This window comes from Juglans microcarpa x Juglans regia, chromosome 6S (genome assembly GCF_004785595.1).
Source record: "Juglans microcarpa x Juglans regia isolate MS1-56 chromosome 6S, Jm3101_v1.0, whole genome shotgun sequence".
Classification (NCBI taxonomy): Eukaryota; Viridiplantae; Streptophyta; class Magnoliopsida; order Fagales; family Juglandaceae; genus Juglans; species Juglans microcarpa x Juglans regia.
This window is the reverse complement of record NC_054605.1, coordinates 14,076,246-14,098,328: the sequence shown is the minus strand read 5'-3', so window position 1 is coordinate 14,098,328 and position 22,083 is coordinate 14,076,246. Positions and strand designations below refer to the sequence as shown.

General features: G+C 36.6%; 2 protein-coding genes across 6 annotated transcripts; both read right to left on the bottom strand.

Annotated features, from left to right (window-relative positions):
• Nucleotides 1-2,095: 2,095 nt before the first annotated feature.
• On the bottom strand, nt 2,096-7,490 carry LOC121236971 (protein NONRESPONDING TO OXYLIPINS 2, mitochondrial). 5 transcript variants are annotated; one of them, XR_005934852.1, is made up of 4 exons: nt 7,185-7,489; nt 6,960-7,078; nt 2,842-3,000; nt 2,096-2,658 (listed from the first exon to the last, which is right to left on the bottom strand). XR_005934852.1 is itself a non-coding variant. In XM_041133505.1 (4 exons), the coding sequence occupies exons 1-3, from the start codon at nt 7,358-7,360 to the stop codon at nt 2,981-2,983; spliced, it is 315 nt and encodes a 104-aa protein (XP_040989439.1). In that variant the 5' UTR covers nt 7,361-7,489; the 3' UTR covers nt 2,096-2,658; nt 2,960-2,980. The 5 variants fall into 5 exon arrangements, 4 of the variants coding, with proteins under 4 accessions (XP_040989439.1, XP_040989438.1, XP_040989437.1 ...); XM_041133505.1 differs by having other exon boundaries at nt 2,960-3,000; XM_041133504.1 differs by lacking the exon at nt 2,842-3,000.
• Nucleotides 7,491-13,539: 6,049 nt separating this feature from the next.
• LOC121236970 (metalloendoproteinase 1-MMP-like) lies at nt 13,540-15,181 on the bottom strand. The gene has a single exon (XM_041133500.1). It carries the CDS (start codon nt 14,720-14,722, stop codon nt 13,637-13,639), a length of 1,086 nt encoding a protein of 361 aa, XP_040989434.1. The 5' UTR covers nt 14,723-15,181; the 3' UTR covers nt 13,540-13,636.
• Nucleotides 15,182-22,083: the final 6,902 nt, after the last annotated feature.

The following is a 22,083-nucleotide window of genomic DNA, read 5'->3' as shown; positions in this document are numbered from 1 at the left end:
TCTTTTCTCATCTTATCTAATCATTACAATTTTCTCAAGTTTTCATATAAAATAAAATAAACAATTCAATTTTTTCAAATTTTAAAATAAAAATAATATTCTAATAATAGTTTATTTAACTTTTAATTTTTATCTTACCTCATCTATAAAAATAAACGAGACTTCAATATTTAGTTTCGTTTGTTTCGAAACTAACATTCTTTTCAACATCTGCGTTCTCATGAATGTGATGTTCCGAAATTTAGATTATTAAAAATGTGACTAAATTCTCATTTAAAAAATATTAGAAATATGATGTAATTTCTATTAATATAAGATTTATAATAGTTAGATATAAAAAAAATTTGAGCGTGCAAGTCCGAGATAGTTCTCTCTCTAAAGGCTATTTTCTTTTTTAATTGATGAGTTGAGGTTTAATATTTTCATTGACTGCAAATAAAAAAAGAAGAATGGCGAGGCTGCACACTCACCAGTCACCTGGCGTTCAATGGAAAAGGTGGAACAACAAGTGGACTTGTATTTCTCTGGAGGAGGAAAGCGTAGCAGCACGTGCATGCATAAATCTCAGACACACAACAGAGATGGGTACGGCACCTTGTTCCATACACAACAATTAGGATCTTCCAGAGTATGATGCTAATACTGTGTACGCGTGGTGTTTGAATGGAATGTGGAGGGGCTCTTGGTTGGGCCTGGGCAAGAAGCTGAAGCCCATTTTAGCCCAAATCACTCCCCTCCTATAGGTTAATCCCCAATGAAATCCGGCCTACGACCTGATCTAGAGGAATGGGGATGTCCTCGCCGGACACCCCGACTTACAACCTGTATAGACGGGACACACCAACTCTTACGTCTCCTTATGACACCTAACATTTAAAGATTTAAGCCGACAAGTGAACGGAGATCACGGACAACCCTTCATTCCCTAACGAAGGGAATGAGTAGTGACCGCACCATCCACCTACCATCAAGATGCTACTCAGGGAACTACGCTGCATTAATAGTACCACCTGAGAGGCCATGTCGCATTAAAGAACACGGCATGACAATTGCACACAAAGTATTGACCCCTAACACAATGTACGGAATGCTCTCCTAATACGGCTTATAAAAGCCAAACCCTAAGTACTTATACAACTCTCTTCTATGTAAATACACTAAGGAAACCTACTAACTTCGGCATCAACAGCTTCTTAGAACACCCCGAGCCCACCATTTCCTTTTATATTGTAGGTAACTGAACCTAGTATATGGTATGCAAAATACGTCATCAACAAAATATTCAATAGAAATTATATGCACACAGATAACTTTCACGGACAAAATATTGATCGGGCATAAAAAATTCATTGAATAGTGAAATTTATATGCCTAGTCCATGTTTCATCCGTGTCTGTAGCATGACTCAATGGTTTTTTTGTTTTTTTATACACGTGTGACTTGATGAATGGACATATTGACAAATTTGATAAATTTTACACCTTACGATATATATATATATATATATATATATATATATATATTTGGAAACAAGTCAAAATCTAAGGACCAGTTTATAAATCAGTCCTTTGAACTAACAAATCTTTTCGAGACAAGAAACTTTTTTTTTTGTTAATAACTAACCTTTTGTTATTTGGGAATGAGAAGCACTACATCCATAAAGAGATTTCATAAAAATAGATTTACAAATTGATACTAATTCATAAAATACAGTTAAATTTATTTTACAATAAAAGTAACTTTATATTCAGCATCAAATTACGTCATTTTATAAATTTACTTTTATGGCAAAAACACTTCTCTTTAAAATAAAGTTGTCCATTATGCACACTCTTTATGTTGTAGAACATAAAATGCACAAAAAGTTATGGGCCACATTTGCAGACTCGATTTTATTTAGGTGAAGGGCAAAGACGATGATAATTGAATTGGGTTTTGGGTCATGTTGCTTGTAGCGCTTGTCTAGATCTGAAAGTTGCAATGACTGAAGCAGCAAAGGTGAACGATTATGGCGATGGCGTTTACTTTCTGCCATCACACATCAGCATCTAGCAATAGAACTGGCGTTTTCTAGGCCTCGAGGCTCTCCAAAAGCATGTACAACAAAATGGTAGCATTGACAAGTAAAAACAATAGAAACCAGGAAAAATATATTTTGTGTAGGCAGGGACAACTCACTCTGCTAGGAAGAACCAAACGAGTTTTATGGCCTCTCGAGAGTTCAAGCAATATTTAGTAATACACAACAAAAACATCTTGATTATGTGTTCTTTCTTATCAAGATGACCTCATCTCATGGTGGTGATTGAGTATCGAAGTTCACGTATTGGGACCACATCAAATGTCTCCATGCAGCCTTGGGACTGCAAAGGCAATGCAACAAATTGGCGAGTACAAAGCAAGCAACCGGCAGAGAAGAAAATGTGCTGAACAGACAGGCTGGATGATTAAACATAAATGAATAGGTACTGAACAAATATTTATTTGGTGGGAAGAATCAAAATCAGTATCCTTGCGTGCAAGGTTCAGGCAGTATTGACTGAACTTCAGAAAGCAAAACTGTGATCTTTGCTGCAAGATTTTCCATTCTTGTGAAGATAACATCTCGTCATTAGTGAACTGCTATAAAAAGTCACCTTGGAACTGACAGACCAAGCTCTAAACCAACAAAGAATACAAAGGCATATCAGAAGAAACATACAGTAAAGCCAGAGTCTTTAAATGGAGAATAGCAGAGATGGTAGAGTTCAGATCTCATCCAAGTGAATGACTCGTAAGTGCAATATCAAATGTAAGGATTCTGAGAATATTGTAAATGATATGGTATAAGGTATAGCTAACCTAGCCCCCCAACTTCCTCCAAAACCAAGATAACATGTGACCCGATCTTCTAAAGCAGTTTTCCACATTAATTTAATTTGAAATTTTGAGTACATAGGAGGATAGATGCAGGGCCCACCTCCAAATACAGCACACATGCTCACGTACCATCAACTCCATCTGAGAAAAGGAGCAGCTATGTTACTACAGAATTCTTACTCACATGTACGTAATTCACACTACGTGAAACAAATTCAAGCCAAAACCCCTCTATCTGAAATGGTATTTGCCTACTACCTCTATTCCCCTATCATGCAAGGCCACCTTCTTAAACTTTCGATATTTCCAATTCTTACTTATCCTTGCATTGCTTGCGCGAAATAGCTTATAACCAATACTTTTCTAGAATAAAAGACTCCTATTATTGAACTTTAACACATGTTAAAAATATTTTAAAATACTACTAGTAAAATTGAGTCTGGGAAAATAAAAAAGCTAATCCTTGGAGAATATGGAAAATTCAGTCAATTTTATCCACCAAATACTCTAGTGCCACCATGACCAGTTGGTATTTAGTATACAATCCCATCCCGCAACCGGCACACAGCGAGTTTGCCAAAGGAGAACCCACTTTTCATTCCAATTTTGGCAATTTGATGATTTAGGCTTCTATGGGACCCTTTACACTCTTTTTTCACTCTCATGAAAAACCAATAATGTAAAATCTAGTGGAGATGAAACAACAATGAGGCCATGGGACCACGTTGAAATTTAATGATCACTCACAAAATAGCCTAGTGGAAGCTGTCTTCTATAAGCTTGGATTTGGCTTTAAAGAAATGGAATGCATGAAGCACAATAGCAACCAAAACTAATTTCACCCCAAAAGAAGGTCACCAAGAAATGGAGCAAGTATGGCACAAGAGCAAGGAAACTACTGAGGTTACAAAACAATGGCATAACCACCAATACCAGACATCAAGTATGTTTTTTGGTAAGTAACATACCTGGTGTTTGGAACTGGTATGTAAAGATGCATAGGATAGTGTCTCGCAAATTTTAATTAATCACGATGTCGTAGAGAGGAAGAGGAGGAAGCTGTACATGCTGTGTATACAGCCAATTTCTTGAAAATGTTTCTTCAGAAACTACATTTTTTATAGCCGCCTTTAGGCTTTCTTAATGCTTTAGGAAATGTTACGTTTCCAATTTTTGCTCAAGAAAGCTAGTATTGACAAGAAATCAAACTTCATTCTCCACGGGAAATGTTGTGCCTTTGGAAAAGACAGATATCATTAACAAGATGCTGAACTTTCAAGGAAAGACTATGAAAAAGGATAAAACTTATTCCAAAGGGAAAGTAAATGAATGAAAAGTATAGATAAGGTCCATTTTCCAAGTGAAACCATGTTATTATGTTGGACTCAAAGCATTTCAAGAGAAGATGAAGAATCCTCCTTTGGATGAAGTCAAGAAACTGCCAAGGAGTCCAAACAAAACCACATAATTCCTAAGGTAACTATAACTTTTGTTTCATCTTTTTCTTAATTTTGATTACTAGAACCTTTGGGCTACTTGATGTTTTCTTCTTTTTTATAATTTGTAAGTCGAATGTGGAAATTTACTCATGTAATTTGCAGCCTCTTATTCTCTATTAGACAACCAAAAGAAATGTCCATCCACTCACCCATCTATAGAAGATTCCATCACAAAGGGCTTTGTGTTTGACTGAACCATGAGCTAGATGACCTCATATTGGCCGCATATGCCACGGAACTCCTGAAAACAATTTCATTAGTTGAATCATGTTCGGTGTGGTTTCTGGTAGCATTTTAGGATTCATGTAGTTGTAAATCTTGGTGAAGATTTTGGATTTTGAACTTGTCGTTCACATGAGTTAGTCAAATGTCTTGGCTTTGTTTTAAGTTACTAGTAGCAAGATGTGGCAGTTTCCAAAGGTTTTGAAGCTCTTTCTGGCAGTTCCCTAGCTGTTTATGGTTTTAAGTAATTTTCGATGGGATAATGAGTAAAGGTTCTCAGTACCAAAAAAATACCTAAAAGTTTTTTCAAATATTTTTATCAAGGTCTCAACCAGATGATCAGAAATAATCCTCAAAACACAATTTACTCTGATACAAACACATCCTAAATTTTAACTGCAAATGCTATTTACTAGATTCAATAAAACTTCTTATTAATTAGAAAAAAACTGCAAACACTAACACATAACGTTAAAGACTTTCTTATTACCCACCCATGCGTAGCCCAAGTGGTAAAGGCGAACTTGTGTGCATGAGCCCCATGTCACAAGTTCAATTCCCCCTGGGATCAAACTGCGATTTAAGTGGGGAGGTCATGGCAGTGGGTTGTTGTGCTAGTCTCCCCAGGGGTTTAGGTTCCATGGGTGAAACCTAAGGGCTCAGTCGTGAGGTGGTTCCCATGTCATCAAAAAATAAAAAATACTTTCTTATTATTTTGAGTTTCTAATTAAATTCTCGTGTAGTATGTCATTAATATATATGAGTGAAAGCTTGATTCTGTAACGCTCCAATGGAAGGCCCAAACCACATGGTCTATACTCCAAAAGGACTGATCAATGATACAATTAGAGCCACATTGGAACCTTATAAAAAACAATAACTTCTCCTTCCCAAGCAATGTGAGATCACATTCACCACCTACCATTATTTTTATCATATGGGGTATCACAATCTCCCCCTCTTAAATTCTCGACATCTTCTTCGGGCCTATCCGTCGTAGGTGGCACAGCTCAAGTCCCACATTTCTGGTTAAGATAGACTCTGATAACATTTGTAATACTCCAATAAAAGGCTCAAACCACATGGCCTATACTCCAAAATGACTAGTCAGTGATACAATTGGAACCTCATTGGAACCTTAAAAAGAACGAGAACTTCTCATTCCCAAACAATATGAGATCTCATTCACCACCTATCATTATCCTTATCATATAGGATATCACAATCTCCCCTTCTTAAATTCTCAACGTCCTCGTCGGGCCTGTCCATTATAAGTGGCACGGCTTAATTCCCACTTTTTTTGTTGGGATAGGCTTTAATACCATTTATAACGTCCCAATAAAAGGTCCAAATCACATGGTTTATACTCCAAAATGACTAATGAATGATATAATTGGAGCCCCATTGGAACCTTTAAAGAGCAAGAACTTCTCTTTCCCAAGCAATGTGAGATCCCATTCACCACCTACTTTTATCCTATCATATGGGATATCACAAATTTAGAAGACTTTCAAGGTCTAGTCAAGCTAAACAAACTGCAAACTACCTTCAATTAAACTACCCCAAATTTACTACCCAATAAAACCCCCATCCATACGGTAACGAGAAAGTGGCACATGTTACAAAAAATGCATAAATTTCATGAGCAAAGGAAACTTTCATATGTTACCAATTAAGGGCCCCCTTCCCTGAATAACACCCTAAAAGTATGCATGAGTACTTCTGAAACCAATCATCAAAATTTAAGATAAACCTGAAACACAAAATTCTATCTTTATAAAACCATATTTCTTAATGCTACAAATAGGGAACTCATATTCATACTTATGTATCGGCAGGAACTAAATATTACAGTCAGATAGTAAGATCCTCACCAGAGCGCTTCACCACCAAACCATTACCCCAATTCACCAACTCATGAAATGGACTCATTAAACCAAGAGCATAAAAACTAACAACTAAAAAATCTAATAATATTGTCTCAGTGTCTCTCCCGCCAGCGTCTGCATAACTGCGACCAGTCTGTACCCTAATGCAGCCATTATACGACATTGGTCTAAGAATAAGTACTAAACTACCAGCCGCTTTAACACTCACGGACATAAGATATTGCGCAAGCCAAATCTATAAAATTCGTCAAAGGGTAATTTTAATTTAGTTCTCCATAGTTTCCAATCTCATCAGTTTCATTATTCAAAGCAAACACTTGAAGTAGCAGTGTAATTCAAAGCAGGAGCGAGAAATTGAGGAACGCATTAATTTGGAGGTAGGGAAGCAAGCAAAAGCTACTGACAATTTAAGCGAAAAAGGTTTTAGTTTTTTTTCTTTTCAATTTTTGTACATGCTACTACAGGCCCGGAGAGGTGCAGCAGAGTGTACCCTGCGAGAGCGCTCGAGAACTCCTCGATGTGGTGCTCAGGCAAGACATCATTCTCGCCACTGCCACCGCGCTGTGAAGTGGCAACATTGACTGCACGCATCCCAGTTCCGCGGGACACCTACCAAACTCAAATATAAAATAAATAAATAAATAACTTATTTAAAATGAGAACAAAGTGAAAATTCTAAAGGTATTTACACAATAATTTAGAGGTAAAGAGAGACCTGGAGAATGAGAATCGGGGAAGAGAACTCGAAGTGGATCTAGTGGGGAGAGGGACGCCCGGGGAAGTGGACGTGGCGGATTTGGTAAGCGGAGATGTACGGACATTAGATCTAATGGCGGATTTTACAGACGATAGGGATGCTCTGCTGACGAATCTGTTGCATGCCGAAGCCATCGAAGGATTGACGAAGAAGAAGAAGAAGAAGACGTGAATGATTCGGGGAGACTGCGAGGGTTTAGGGTTTTAGCAGAACCGAGACGAAGTGAACGGCCACTGTAACTTGTTAAGGTTGTGGTTTATTTCATAACTGTTATAACGTATTCATTTCATTTAATTATTATAATTTTTTTATAAAATAAAATAAATAATTTAATATTTTTAAATATATAAAAAAATATATTATTAATATATTTTAATAATATTTTATTTAACTTTTAATTTTAATCTCAATTTACTTCAAAAAAAATAAACAAGAACATTCGAGTTTTTATATCCAGCGTAATCGTATTTTCCATTTTCTTGCAATTTTTAAGTTTTAAAATTTTAAATTCTATGTCTTAGATTATTAAAATAATTAGAAGATTACATTCCCAAATTAATAAAACTTAACAATTTTATATTATAATTTAATTAATACAAACTGTGATGCGGTGAAAATATTTGGACTCAAGCTGAGCCACCGTACCTAGCAGGAAACAATTAGAGACAAGAAAGGTGAAGAGGCATGAGATGTTAGGAATTGAAGGAGGGCCAAGGGTCAGACGGCTGGTAAAGGGCGTTATGGGTAGAGTCATGGTGTGAGGAAGTAGGGCAGACTGTCCGGGGAAATGAGAAAAAGGGGAACCAATCGGGCACGCACAGCAGACCACCTTGCCTCACCACTGCAGGGCAAGCAAGAAAAGCAATCAGATAAATAAAGGGTTTGGACGACTTCTAAGGATCTTCTTCTTCAATTCTTCTTCTTTCTCTTTAACTTTTCCTTTAACCTCAGAACAGGGAACTCCAGAGATAGGTTTTTTTCCAGTAAATATATCTGAAGCTGTCATTGTATAGTGAATAATGAGAGACCATGAGATATTATAAATAAGAATATTATAGTGGATTTCTTCTCCCTAAACGCCCGTAGATGTAGGGACTATGCCGAACCACGTAAACTCATGTGTCTTTTTCTCTTATTTTATCTACACATACTTTTCATTCACTGCCATGTACGTAAGTACCGACACCATATAGCCTCACCATATCACTATCGGGGGCACCAGACCACACCGAAAGAGGCCCAAGTAGCCCCAATGGGCCGAGAATTACTCTTTCTCCCATTCGGACCTGTTGTGCAATTTTTAGAGTATCAACAGTGGTACCGTCTGTGAGATCTGATTTTCTCTCTTCGTCGAAGGTGGGAGAAGGACGATTTCTCAACACACTGAATAAATCATCGAACGAACAGATAACACCCTCCCATATGAGTATTCTTAATTTTTTCATAACTTTTACATTTATGAAAAATAGGCGGACAGTTAGTAAGGAAAGACCATATTGCCTAGGTGAAGGACTTACCGGGCTCCTCGCCATGGCACTTGAATCACACTATCACGCAAAAAGTGCACTGTCCTAGTTGCTCATCTCCCGACTCTAGGGGTTTAATTTATGCACAGCACCCTAGGCACTATACTCAATATGTGGGCACAAGGAGTCGAAAATAGTACACGGTGGCACTGTGCACTATGTGGGCACAAGGAGTAGTAAATAGTACACGGTGGCACTGTGCACTTAAGTGCACAGTGCCGTGCACGTCAACTGAGCGTGCATGTCCTGCCCGTGCATGCACGTCGAGCACCCAAGGGTGCCACAACCCAGAGGCGGCGCAGGCGACCACCATGATGACCGTCGACGCCGTCTATCTCTGCTAGGCTGGTCGCCGACCGCCCACTTCCCTAGTGTGGTTCGGCACAAACCACGTCCCAACGTGCCAGGGGCCAAAGCACAGCCCAACCGTGTTTTAGACAGAAAAGGCATCGACAGAGACCCTTGTGGTTAGCCAGCGACGTCTGGCCACACCAATGTTATCCCAGCACGTCGTTACGATGTTATACGGGGTTGGCACGTGGTGGCCATTGGCATAGCATCCAAGCACACGTAGCCGTGCACACAATAAGGAGCCCGCAACCTCCAACTGCGAGCAGGTTGCCCTGCCGGCAGTCACTACGCGAACCACCGGCACATTATGCCTCAAGCTGCTACAGCCCCCGCCCATAGGGGTCGTTGACTACCCAGCCCGTGTGCACCTTGTGGTGAACACGGGAGTGCTATGGTGGCACTGTGAACTTTATCTAAGGTGAGTAGAGAGAGCCTGTTTGTCAGTGGCACTATGCCCACACGAAGAGAGCTTGTTCCCCGAACCAGGCTAGATATCCAGCTCGGACGCCACCTACACGGAGGTCATCTTCTCAACACCTCCTTAGCCCGGAACTTATTCCGCTCGAGAGCTACCTGCTCATCAGCCCACTTGCTCGGGAGTCCCCATCGCAGCCCATCAGCTCGGCAGCCAACCTACTCGGGAGTCCCCATCACAACCCCTCAACTCGGCAGCCAACCTGCTCAGGAGTCCCCATCACAGCCACCCAACTCGGCATCTTCACGGGCCACTCACATCAGGACTCCTCTACCCAGGATTTACTCAGCTTAGGAAATCACCTGATCTCCACAACCCACTTTTGTCGGGACTCCTCTGCCCAAGATTTACTCAGCTCAGAAATCACCTGCTTGGGAGTCACCAGCTCGGAAACCGTCCACTCGGAAGTCACCATTTCGAGAGTCAACTACTCGGGAACCCTCCTTGGGACATATCCTCATCTGCTCAAACTTTCCACTCTCCTCGTGACAAAGCCAGGTTTGCACAGTAGTCCTCTACTCGGAATTTACCTCCACGGCTCAAGAAACGCAACTCGAAACCCATCTGCATGGGAGTCAGCAACCTCGGGATTTATCTGCTCGGTACTATGGATTCACTTGCTCGGACCCATCTCATGCTCGGAGCTAACCAGCTTGAGAATTACAACCAACAACAAACAATTTTTTTAGTCAAACAAAAAGATCGACTACAGTAGCTAAAACTCTCCAGTTTGTCGCTCTAAAAAATTATAAGAGTTCATTTATACTAACAAAACCACTTCCTGTAGTACGAAACATAGGTCACGTGGCCCCACACTCCGACAGAGAGATTTAGCAAGACAAGCGCCTCCGTCAACAAAGTCTGGTCCCTAGACTTACTGCGGGGTAAGGCCAAGTCTCTAGACCTGCCGACCCCCCGTTCAACAAAGTCGAGACCCTAGACTCACTCACGCAGTCGGGTCCCTAGACTCACTACGGGGTAAGGCGAAGTCTCTAGACTCACCGACCCTTCGTTCAATAAATCTAAGTCCCTAGACTAGCCCATAAAGTCGGGTCCCTAGACTCGCTGCGGGGTAAGGCCAAGTCTCTAGACTCGCCAACCCCCCATTCAACAAAGCCGAGTCCTTGGACTCACCATGAAGTCGAGTCCCTAGACTAGTTATGGGGGTCCCTAGACTCATTGCGGGGTAAGACCAAGTCTTTAGACTCGTCGATCCCCCTCAACAAAGTCGAGTCCATAGACTCGCACAAGCCCTGTGCACACGCTTTAAGTGGTCGAGCCCGCCCCCGCTCGCCTCGTCGAGACAAGCTGTCTTCCCACACTTTACGTACTCGAGCTCATCTCTCAACTCTGAGTTCGGAAATATTTACTGCTCGTGCCAGAGGAACAAATGAATGGGGACTGGCCTTCGAAACTCATTTCTCTACGTACTCGGGTAAACTAATTTGGTTGCATTTCTTACCTTTGAAGATTCTCAAGGTCTTCTTTTTGGAGCTAATTGCCCTTAACAATTGCGGGGTATTGTGAAGGGGGTAAAAATATTTGGGTCCAAGCCCAGTTGCCGAGCCCAACAGGGAACAAATAGGAGACAAGAAAGGTGAGGAGGCATGAGGTGTCAGGGAGCTAAAGAGGGGTAGGGGGTCAGACGGCAGGTAAAGTCAGGAGGTCCGGAGAAATGGGAAAAAGGGGAACCTTTCGGGCACGCGTAGCAAACTCTGTCTCACCACTGCAGGGGCATGCGGGAAAAGCAATCAAATAAATAGGGTGTCCGAACGACTTCCAAGGATCTTCTTCTTCTTCAATTCTTCTTCTTCCCCTTTGACTTATCCTTCAACCTCAGAACATGGAGCTTCAGCGATGGGTTTTTCTCCAGTAAATATATCTGAATCTACCATTGTATAATGAAAGACCATGAGAGACTGTAAACAAGAATATTATAGTGAATTTCTCATCCCCAAATATATGTGGGCGTAGGCATTATACCAAACCACGTAAACCTATGTGTCATTTTTTCTTATTTTCTCTACACATGCTTTCCATTCATCGCTATGGACGTACGCACCGACATTGTATAGCCACACCGGATCATCGTCGGGCGCACCAGGCCACACCAAACTAGGCCCAAGTCACCCCAATAGGCCGAGAATGACTTTTTCTCTCATTCTAACCTATTATACAATTTTTAAAGCATCAACACAAACCTTATGTGCGCACCTTATATGTCTTTTGTTGAAAGTATAGATTTCAAAAATAAATATTTAATTTTTTATAAAATATCTATACGAAATTTGTATATTTAATTTTTATGCAAATCATTATTCATAAAAAATAGATAGCATCGTACCACCTTTACAATAATTCAATTTTAATAATTGAGATGAATGAAAAATAAGTAATACAATCTTGATGGTCGAATTTTGATAAGGAAGAAAAGTATCAGCTCTTGTTAGCTTGTTTGAATAATTTTTGTTTTCTTTAGAGACGTGCTAAAATAAATTTTGATATTGTACGGATTGAAAATGGTTTATAATAAGTAGAGGTTGTCTAAATTTTTTATTGAAAAATACTATTCAGCAATCATACACCACACATTTATTAAGAAAAAGAAAGATAAAAAAATAAAAATCGACATTAACAAGTGCGTGGTGTAAAGCTATTGAGTAGAAGTACTCTTCTTTATTATTATTACATCAAGAGAGTTATTGCGACGCTCTCCGATTGGACTAGTTCCTCTCATTCTCCTATCTTAACTCTCTTTAATTTGTTAGAAATCAAGTAAATTTGTGCCTTAAAAAATCACTTAAATTTTGAGTGAGTAATATTGTAAGAGTTATTATATTCTAAAGTTGGTATGTAAAATACATAATTTATATTATTTAAATAATAAAATTTGATTTATAAGATTTAAATTTTAAAATCTATCTTTTACGTCAAATTATATCATATAAATACTTTATTAAATATACTCTATACACTGACTTTCATGAGAATAAAATTTTTCATAGAGTAGTGCTAGCCTAAGGATGGGTTCCAAGAAGGCTAAATTCTTTTTTCCATCCCTAGATTTTTTTTATATCCTTATTTTTAAAAAGAATAACAACATTATTGAAAAATACATCTTTAATTACTAAAAAAAAAAAAGTATCGGGACCCATGTCGAGACCCAAACTCTCGTTATCTCTATATTTTTTCTCTTTCATATCATCGGAGCAGCCGATATTTTTCAAAGCCCTCGAGAGTGAAGTTTCTTCGTTTTGATTAGGAAGTATCCTCCTAACAGGAAACTTGTCTTTGCCACATAATTATTCTTTGCAATTCAATTCCAATGAAATTGGGTCATTATTAGGTAAGCAGTGGAGCGCGTCTTCCACTCCACTTTTGGCCATCAACCTTGACGGAATTAGCACTTGCCTTTTCCTCTGATAAGTTTTATCATTCTTAGCCCCGTTTCGTACGCAAACGATTTCATCTCCATCACATTTTATTTCATCTCTTTATTATAAATTTTTTTAAAATTTTAAATTATAATAATATTAAAAAATAATATTATAATAATATTTTATTTAATTTTTAATTTTAATATAAAATAATCTCATCTTATTTCATTGTAAGATCTCTATCTTATCTGTATACTCCTGGAATTAGATTGGACGTTATTCCCAACATAGTGTCAATAAAACAAAAAAATCTTAATCTCTATCGTATCTATACAATTTAAATCAGCACTAAAACGTATCATGTCATATGATGATAAAAATTAGAAACGAATAATATTTTCTTGATCACAATTTCTGAGGTGAAAATAGTATTTTTCCTGCAATTTTGTTTCCTTTTTGACATCTGGAGCTCGCTCATACAGAAAATATCTGCAACCTGTCGGCCTATGACAGTCGAAAAAATATATTCGAAATTAGAGCCACATGACAGATCATGAATAAAACAAGAAGAAGAAGAAGAAGTGTAAAGAATTTTTCATTGATTTATTGCCAATTTGCCATGCTTCCTTTGAGTGTAACTGTTTGATCTACAGTAACTTTAACACGAAATTAAACAGATTTTCATGATGTACCCAGAAACGAACGTAATAGTATCAGACCCATAGAAAGGGTCAACCTGGAGAATCTTCTCTCCAAGCCACTGGCTTGGTTGACAGAATTTTCAGACTCCAACAAAGAACTGTACTTGAAATTAGGGTTTGGCCCGTAAAGTGTCTGAATTCCGCTCACGTCGTCTATCTTGAGCTCCACCTTCTTCGTCCTTGGACCAATCTTCGGATACATGACAGACTCTTTCACCGAACTATGAGCAAGCCCCAGTACATGCCCGATCTCGTGGGTAGCCACCGATTCCAAATCGACTGCGACCTTTGACTTCTCCGATTTGAAGTCCACCGCCCACCTCTCCGCTAGATCCAGGTGGAGATTCCCGTTCTCCGGTGAGAAAGCATGAGCCAACACTCCCAACACCCCATCGAACGGCTCTCCGTCGTAGTGATCCCCCCCGTAAAATCCGATTCGGATATTCGCCGATTGGTAGTCCATCGTCTCGGTGAAGTTCACCGGAATTACCGACTCCCACCTCGAGAAAGCGCGCCTAAAAGCCGCCCGAATATCGGACGAGCTCAAGTAATCGATCGTGTCGTTTGGAGAGAAAGCGTAGGTTAGCGTCATCGGAGGCGGCCGGAACCACCGCGGTTGACCGTTAAAGAAAGCGAAGTGACGCGTCGTATGCAAGGTATGCGAGGTATGATCACTCATGCCACACCTCGGCGACATGATGGCCAATATGGTGTCGGAGTCGAGCTTTCCGGTGACGGGCAATCCAAGGTTTTGCTGGTAGAGAACAACGGCGGATTCGAATTGAGTGTCGAAGATATCATCGAATTCCTCTTTGGGCGGTGGCGTCGGGAGGTAACCAAAACGGTTGAAGTAAGTCTTGAGCTCCGACATGCCGCTGACGTGGGTGCCCTTCCCGGCATGTAGGAACCTGACGAAGCCTTGCCACGTGGCGTTGTGGGCATCGACGGTTAGTGCAGTTGACAAGTCTGGTGAGGCTCTGGCGGGAAAGCAAGGGCGGGAAAGACAGAGGAAGAAGAAGAAGAAGAAGAAGAACATGATGCAGTAGTAACTGAAAAACGGAAACATAGTTACTGCCGTTAGTTGTCTTTTAGGGAAACGAGGCTTCGGGATCGTTAAAAAGGAAAAGCTTTATGAAGGATATTCGAATTAGAAAAACATGATCATACCACTGTTTTGTTTTTTTTTTCTCTTTTTAATAATGAAACAGATAAGAATTCTTCGTATGAATTCTTGTAATCGTCGAAGTTTGGCTTTGATAGGATCGAAAGCACAAGAACATACTGAGAAAGTTATGAAGATTCTGCTGTGCAAGCCATTCCATTGCCAGTTCTGACTTTGATTGCGTCAAAGTGGGTCAACCACTGACTCTGGTTTTATCGGTTGGGATTTATTTATTCATTTGCCTGTATTCATTTGGATTTCTCTCTTCTTTCTTGGTCAAGAGTGAAATTAAAGTGATCATATGCTTAACTGGTACTGGTTTGATTTGTCCAAGGTTTAGGTCAAGCTTACTCTGTTATTTGTTGACCAAAATCAATGAATTTCGTGTCATCTTCTTTAACTTGTACTTACAAAATGAGATTTGTTGATGTTGGATACACAATCACGCAATGGGAGCTGCTACGTTTGTTCCATCACAAATTTATAAAATAATTTTGTGTACATTTTTTTTTAATTATTATTATTATTATTTAACAAAGAGACATTAGCAAATAGCATGCTTGTGCAATTGGACCCGTTCTTATTCCGGTCCGATCCGGAATATATAACACTAATTAATCCATTATCTTATAGATAACACAATGTTGTTTTGTGTTTATTTTCCTTGCCTTAATTTTTTTTATTATATAAATATGGATATTCGGTTAGAAACTAGATCTTAATTTATAACTGGTACTTGTTCGAATTATAACCTAATTAATCCAGACATGCAATTGGGATATTGCATTATAAACTCGATGCAGGTTTGAGCATAGTTGGATACCTTGGATCCGCATCCTGGTTTATGTTAGGAAATATTTTGAAACGCTTTGTAAACTAAAGAATATGTAAAATAATAAGAACAAATTAGAAAGAGATAATCCGGTGTTGAGGTACATTGTGATATACGCTTTCTTTAGAGTAGATTCTCCCGCTTCCAAATTTAAACATACAGTAGGCTTCTTGACAGTCTACTCTTAAGATACAACAACGTTGGTTTCCGTTAATCTCCTCTTCGGTGCACACAAAAGGAGATCCTCGAACCTAATATAAAATAGCCAAAGTCCAAAAAAAGAAAGACAAAAAGAATGAGGAAGTGTTTCTCTAATTTTTGCAGAGAATTTGGAAATATTGAATTTGTGAGTGGGGTTCCCTATTTATAGAGAATGAAATGACACTTGTGAAAAGTCACAACTTATTTAAATGAAATGATACTTGTAAAAAGTCATATCATATAAATGAAATGATACTTGTGAAAAGTCACAACTTATATAAATGAAATAGTATTTGTGAAAAATCACAACTAAAAAGAATGAGCACTTTTGAAAAGACTTCTTAAATATTAGAGAATACATTGAAAATATTTCTAATTCACCAAATGACACAACCCTTTGTTTGATTGGGAAGCGGTTAATGCTCATATCTTCAATAGGCATACATTGGTTCAAGTACCAAGACACCTTTAAATCTAGACAACCGAATCGATACATTGAACAAAGGTAATGGTTTACGCTATTTTTATTTTACATCAAATATTTTAATTATTTCTAAATTTAAAAACTAACAGTTTACACCCTTAATTCCAAGCAGGATACCTTGGATCCGTATCCTGGTTTACATCTTTGTTTTAATTGTTTATTATATTTTTTTATAAAAATATAAAAAAAAATTATAATAATAAAATAAAATAAAATAAAATGAAATACTTTCACAATCTAAATGTGACCTAAATTATGTTGTACAAAGACTGCATGGACATGGGTCTCTTATCGATAAGTACCCAATCATGATATTTTTCCTTCAATAATAATTCATGTGGATACCAAAATGGCCACGACTCTTAGAGGGTATAATCCTCCACCTATATATACACATGATGTACTGTGTACACATTATTGATGTGTTTATACACCTGATGACTGCATATTTTAGTCTCAACAGGAGTCGTTAAATGTCGACATCCTCAGTTTCGCTTTCTCAAGCCACTAGCCAGCCATATGTGGAGTTATCTGGGTGCCGGTGCATGCATGACGCAATCACAGCCATGGAGTCCTCTCTGTAGTTTCTCTCTTATCGGTTGTTGCTTTCTTGGATCGATTTGAGGAAATGAATCTGTGATCCCTAATCATCCATATATAACTAATATAACTATAAAAAAATTATTTATTTATGGTCAGTTATTTTTTATAAAAATTATTATTTTCTGTTAAAATAATTATATTTTTATTACAAATAGTCATTATCACAAATATTCGTCACAGATAATCTATCATAAAATGAGTCTATTTTTATTATAAATAAATTATTATCATGACAAATAATCCGTCGTAAGTATATGTTGTGTCAAAAAAGCTTTCGAGCACGTTTCCTTGGAACATATACCCTCAGTGATCAGCATCCAGTGGAGATCAGTTACAAGTTCAAAGATGGGAGGATATTGGGATTTTACTTTCAAACTTTAATTATTATGCACAATATATAGCTTTTTTTTTTTTTTTTTTTAGCACAATATCTAGCTTGTTAGTTGAACGGCCCAACTATCTCTTTCTTAAACACGCCTAACTTTTTTAGAGGGGAATGATGTCATTATCTTTGCATCTTATAATTTTAAAAGGTACTATTTTTTTTTTTTTTTTCCTTTCCATCCAACTTACATCGAGTTAAAAAGAAAAAGAAAAGAGTACAATAGGAGAGGGCGGAGGATCCGATCCTTATAAAAACTCCTTTACAAAAATTATAGAATAATGATAGGATTATTACTTCCTACTACTTATTTATTATTCTTTTTTTTCTTTTACCTAATAGTTAAGAAAATAATTATTAGTGAAATTATATATTTTTTAATTTCTTTTTAATGATTAAAGATGTTAAAAAAATACTTAAAATAAAATAATAAAAAATAAAAATTTCAAATACACTATTGAACATTGTTTTGAATTTGGTACCATATCGACCAGTACGATCGAAATATTTCGTTTCTGTAATATAGTCGGTATAGAGAAGGGTATAGTTTCGTACCGGTCAGAATTTCGACGTTTTGGCTCATACTAACCGATATTTCGGCCTTTACTTTTTTTTTTCATTTATTTAAATTGTAAGTTCATTTTTTGACCTCTCAATTCAAACCAGACTATTTATAATTTATATATATTTATATAATTTTTTTTATATATAGACTATTATTTTAGAATATAATTTATATATATAATTTATTCATATATAAACTATTTCGAAACTGTATCTGAAATAATATCGATATCGAAATATCTCGTTTCAATACCTCGATCGAAACGGTCACCGGTACTGTATTCAAAATACTGTTATAGAGTAATAAAAGAGTGATAACAATATAATAAATCTATCATTATCCATATTTATAAATAAGGAGTCGCATAACTAGGAGAATAGAATTTACGATAAAGAGACATTGCTCTTTATTTTAAAAACTTTTCGGAGCAAAGTCAGTGTGTTTTCTTCCCACGAAATGAATGATCTTATAAATCAAACAAAAAGATTGAAAAAGAATAGTTAATGAAACTGTGGAGATAAAATGGACTAGACTTATAAAACCACAAAAGAAGACTATTCAACACCACTTGGTAACTTATAATATTTTAATATATCTGTTAATAGTAATAAAATAATTTGTATGAAGATGTTTTATTGAGTTTTAGAAAATGAGAAAGAAATAATTTAAAAAATTATAAATTTAAAAAATTGTTTGAATATATTTATTATTATTATTTTTATTTTGAAATTTAAAAAAATTATATTTTTGTTGTGTTTTATTTGAAAAGGTTGTAATGATTAGATAAAAAAATTAAAAATTAAAAACAAAATTATATTTGAGTGATATATTCTAATAAAAATAATATTAAAAATATATTTTAATAATATTTTATTCAATTTTTTAAATTTAATCTCATCGTATTTTATTTATCTGTGAAAACAAACTAAACGTATTAGACTCTCTCCTCTTTCCTCTGGAGTACAAGAGATCATTTTAGTGATTGATTCAAAATTGAAAAGCTCTTAAATATTGATTGCTATTTGAAGCGTCATCATGCCAAAGTAAGTACATTTATTCGAGGTTGACGTCGTTGATGTTCTTTCGTCCGTATTGTCATGCTCGTGGAAGCTTTGACTGGTTTAACGCTCATACCAATATGGCAGAGCATTCTGATCTATTCTTAACCAAACAAGCGCGTCTATGTCTTCTTCACCCTCTAGCCAGGCAATGCAATGAGAATCCTGACCACTGAAACTACAAGCACCATTAATTCTTCATGAATACGACGACACTCCTACAATTACCACCACTATCACTATCTCGGCACGATTGCCCCCGCAGCGGAATTGCAGCATTAGAGATCGACCAAGATGATGCTTGAAGCAAGGCTTGAAAAATTGGAACCGGGTAAGGACGGATTTAATATTGGACGATTTAACAAATTGAATCAGATAATTCGTGATAATTTTGAATCGGTTATTTTCATGTTGATAAAAAGTATTAAAAATCATATATAATGTAATTTAAGCATTTTATATTATGTATTAAAGAGTATAAAATATAAATTTATTAATTGGTTTCAATGAAAATATTATATAAATCTAAATAGTTTTAATAAACATGTAATTCATGTATTTAATATCAATTGTCGACATTTCTTTCCTCGTATACGAAGAAGATCATGAAGTTATTATAAGCGCATGAAAAATGTAATATTTTATGCACAACCACAAATTTAATAAAAAAGCTCATTATCTCCTAACTTTTTTGTTCAACTAATGAAAATAAAGAACTATATGCTTTATCTTTCAATTTTTATATGATTATTATCAAATATAATGATGAAAAATGTAATATATGTTTAGTTCTATCATATTTTTGTACAAAAATAAAAATAAAAATAAAAAATCAGTTGTTAGACAACTTCAAAATAAATACAATGTTTTAATTCAGTTGGAATAAGTTCAAATCAATCTAAAATTGGTCGATTGAAGCAGTTCAGTAAACGATTAAAAAAGTTGACTAAAATCGGTTCACTTTCTCACCGATTCAATTTAAATCAACCTAAATTGAACAGTTTTTTTAGCCTTGGTTTGAAGCCCATACATAGAGGTTGAGATTGGAAATACATGCAAAGTGGTATGAAGCTGTAGCTATGTACTACTTGTAAATTGAAACATATATGTTGTAACTATATGCTGAGGATCATCTAGCTTACAACAACCTCTTGTGTTTTAATTTTGTGAGCTTGATGAAGTGACCCTTAGTACTATAAAATAATCTGTCCTAGCCTGATCACGATGGCACTGGCTAGGAAAGTAATTAATGTCCTATTTTAATAGTGAAAGTATTTCATCTTATCTTATCTCATCATTATAATTTTCTCAAATTCTAACATAAAATATAATAAACAATTCATTTTTTTCAAATCTCAAAATAAAAATAATATTAAAAAATAATATTTTAAAAATATTTTATTTAAATTTTAAATTTTATTTAAAATTATCTTATTACCTAAGTATATTTGAAGCGAAACAACATGCATTTGATGGTATGGCAAATGAAAGTAGATTTTACCTTTCGCTCTGAATTTAGTGCTTGCCAACCGAAACGAAGCATGAGGCTTTGAGTCGGACCGGCCCATTTCGTCAATGGGCTTGGCCTTTTCTCTGAAAGGGGGTGTCATAAAAAAAATGACTTTTGTATATCAAAAAGCAAATATGAAATCAGAAGGATAGAAACCGACTTGGTAGAGCGGGGGAGTACTGTAGTGGGAATTAAGTTAGGTTTGGACGAGTTGAAATGATATGAGTTAATATTAAAGTTAAAAGTTGAATAAAATATTATTATAATATTATTTTTTAATATTATTATTATTTTAAAATTTAAAAAAGTTGAATTATTTATTATATTTTATGTAAAAATTTGTAAAAATTATAATGATAAAATGTTTCTCAATCCAAACTAAATCTTATATTACTAACATGATACAATAGTCAAGATATTCTAAAAAACTTTCACGAGTTTTACGATCTAGATTAAGAAATTATAAATATGAAATGTGGACAAAATTTTTTAGAGATCTCGATCAATTGATCGAGAATTTATATATATACATATTATATATATATATATATAGGGAGAGAGAGAGAGAGATAGAGTAGGTATAGAGAGAGGTTTGAATGTCTAACATATTTAATTTATGAGTAATATTGAATACAATTTTATGATGTGCAAGTCTTGCATATATTTTTTAGGATTTGTGATTAAATTGACATTTGTCCACTTTTTTTTTTTTCTCGACAAGTAAGTATTTATAGATAAACTAACGGATATAAGACACAAGTTCGGTGGGGTGGGAGTTCCCTACAATCTTTCCAAAGTCAACACACATTACAACACAAAAGTAAAAATACAAATAGGGTGATCGGAGCCAAAAAATGACTCACACCCAATTCCCACAAGGGGAGACCGCTTGGTGATGGTTTTTAAATAGTCTGATGAATAGACTATTAAACTGCAGCTAGAAGCCACAATACAAATGGGTGTGTTGCAACATGTTGGTCTGGACTGGCTGGAATGAACTGTCACATCCACTTTCACTTGATTTTTGGTTAGGGAAAAAAAAGGAACGTAGTGTAGCAACCAAAAATTGAGACGAATCGCCGGCGTGGGGCCACCAATGGTTGTGGCGGCGCATGCAATACATGCACCACACCTGGAGAGGGTTGAAAGGATGGAACATGAAGATCTGACGCTGTTGATTCTGACGGTGCCACGCGTGGCAGCAGGAAGCTTTCGCAGGCGTGGCTACATGTGAAACTCACACATGGCATAGATTGTGCGTGAGGTTTACGCGCAACTTGAATGGACATGCAGATTTCTTCTGCTGTCTTGAAGATCGGCGCCTGGGGCGACTGATGGCAGGGTGTGTGTCAGAATTTGCTCTCCGAAAAGTAACAAATTAACTAGTTTCGGTGCAACCGGTGAAAAGCTAAGATAAAAATTAGGAAAAAAAAAAAATCTAAACAGAGATTAAGGTTGGTGAGGGAGGGAGGTGGGTGAAGCCAAAGCTTCAAACCCCCCTCTCCCCATTGAACGAATCAAACTCCTAGAAGTAACGATTGGTTTACGGAAACAAGAGAGGAAACGAGAGACAAAACTTAGTCCCCATTGACTTGGTCCTTGACATTTGTCCACTTAGTTTTTAATTGTG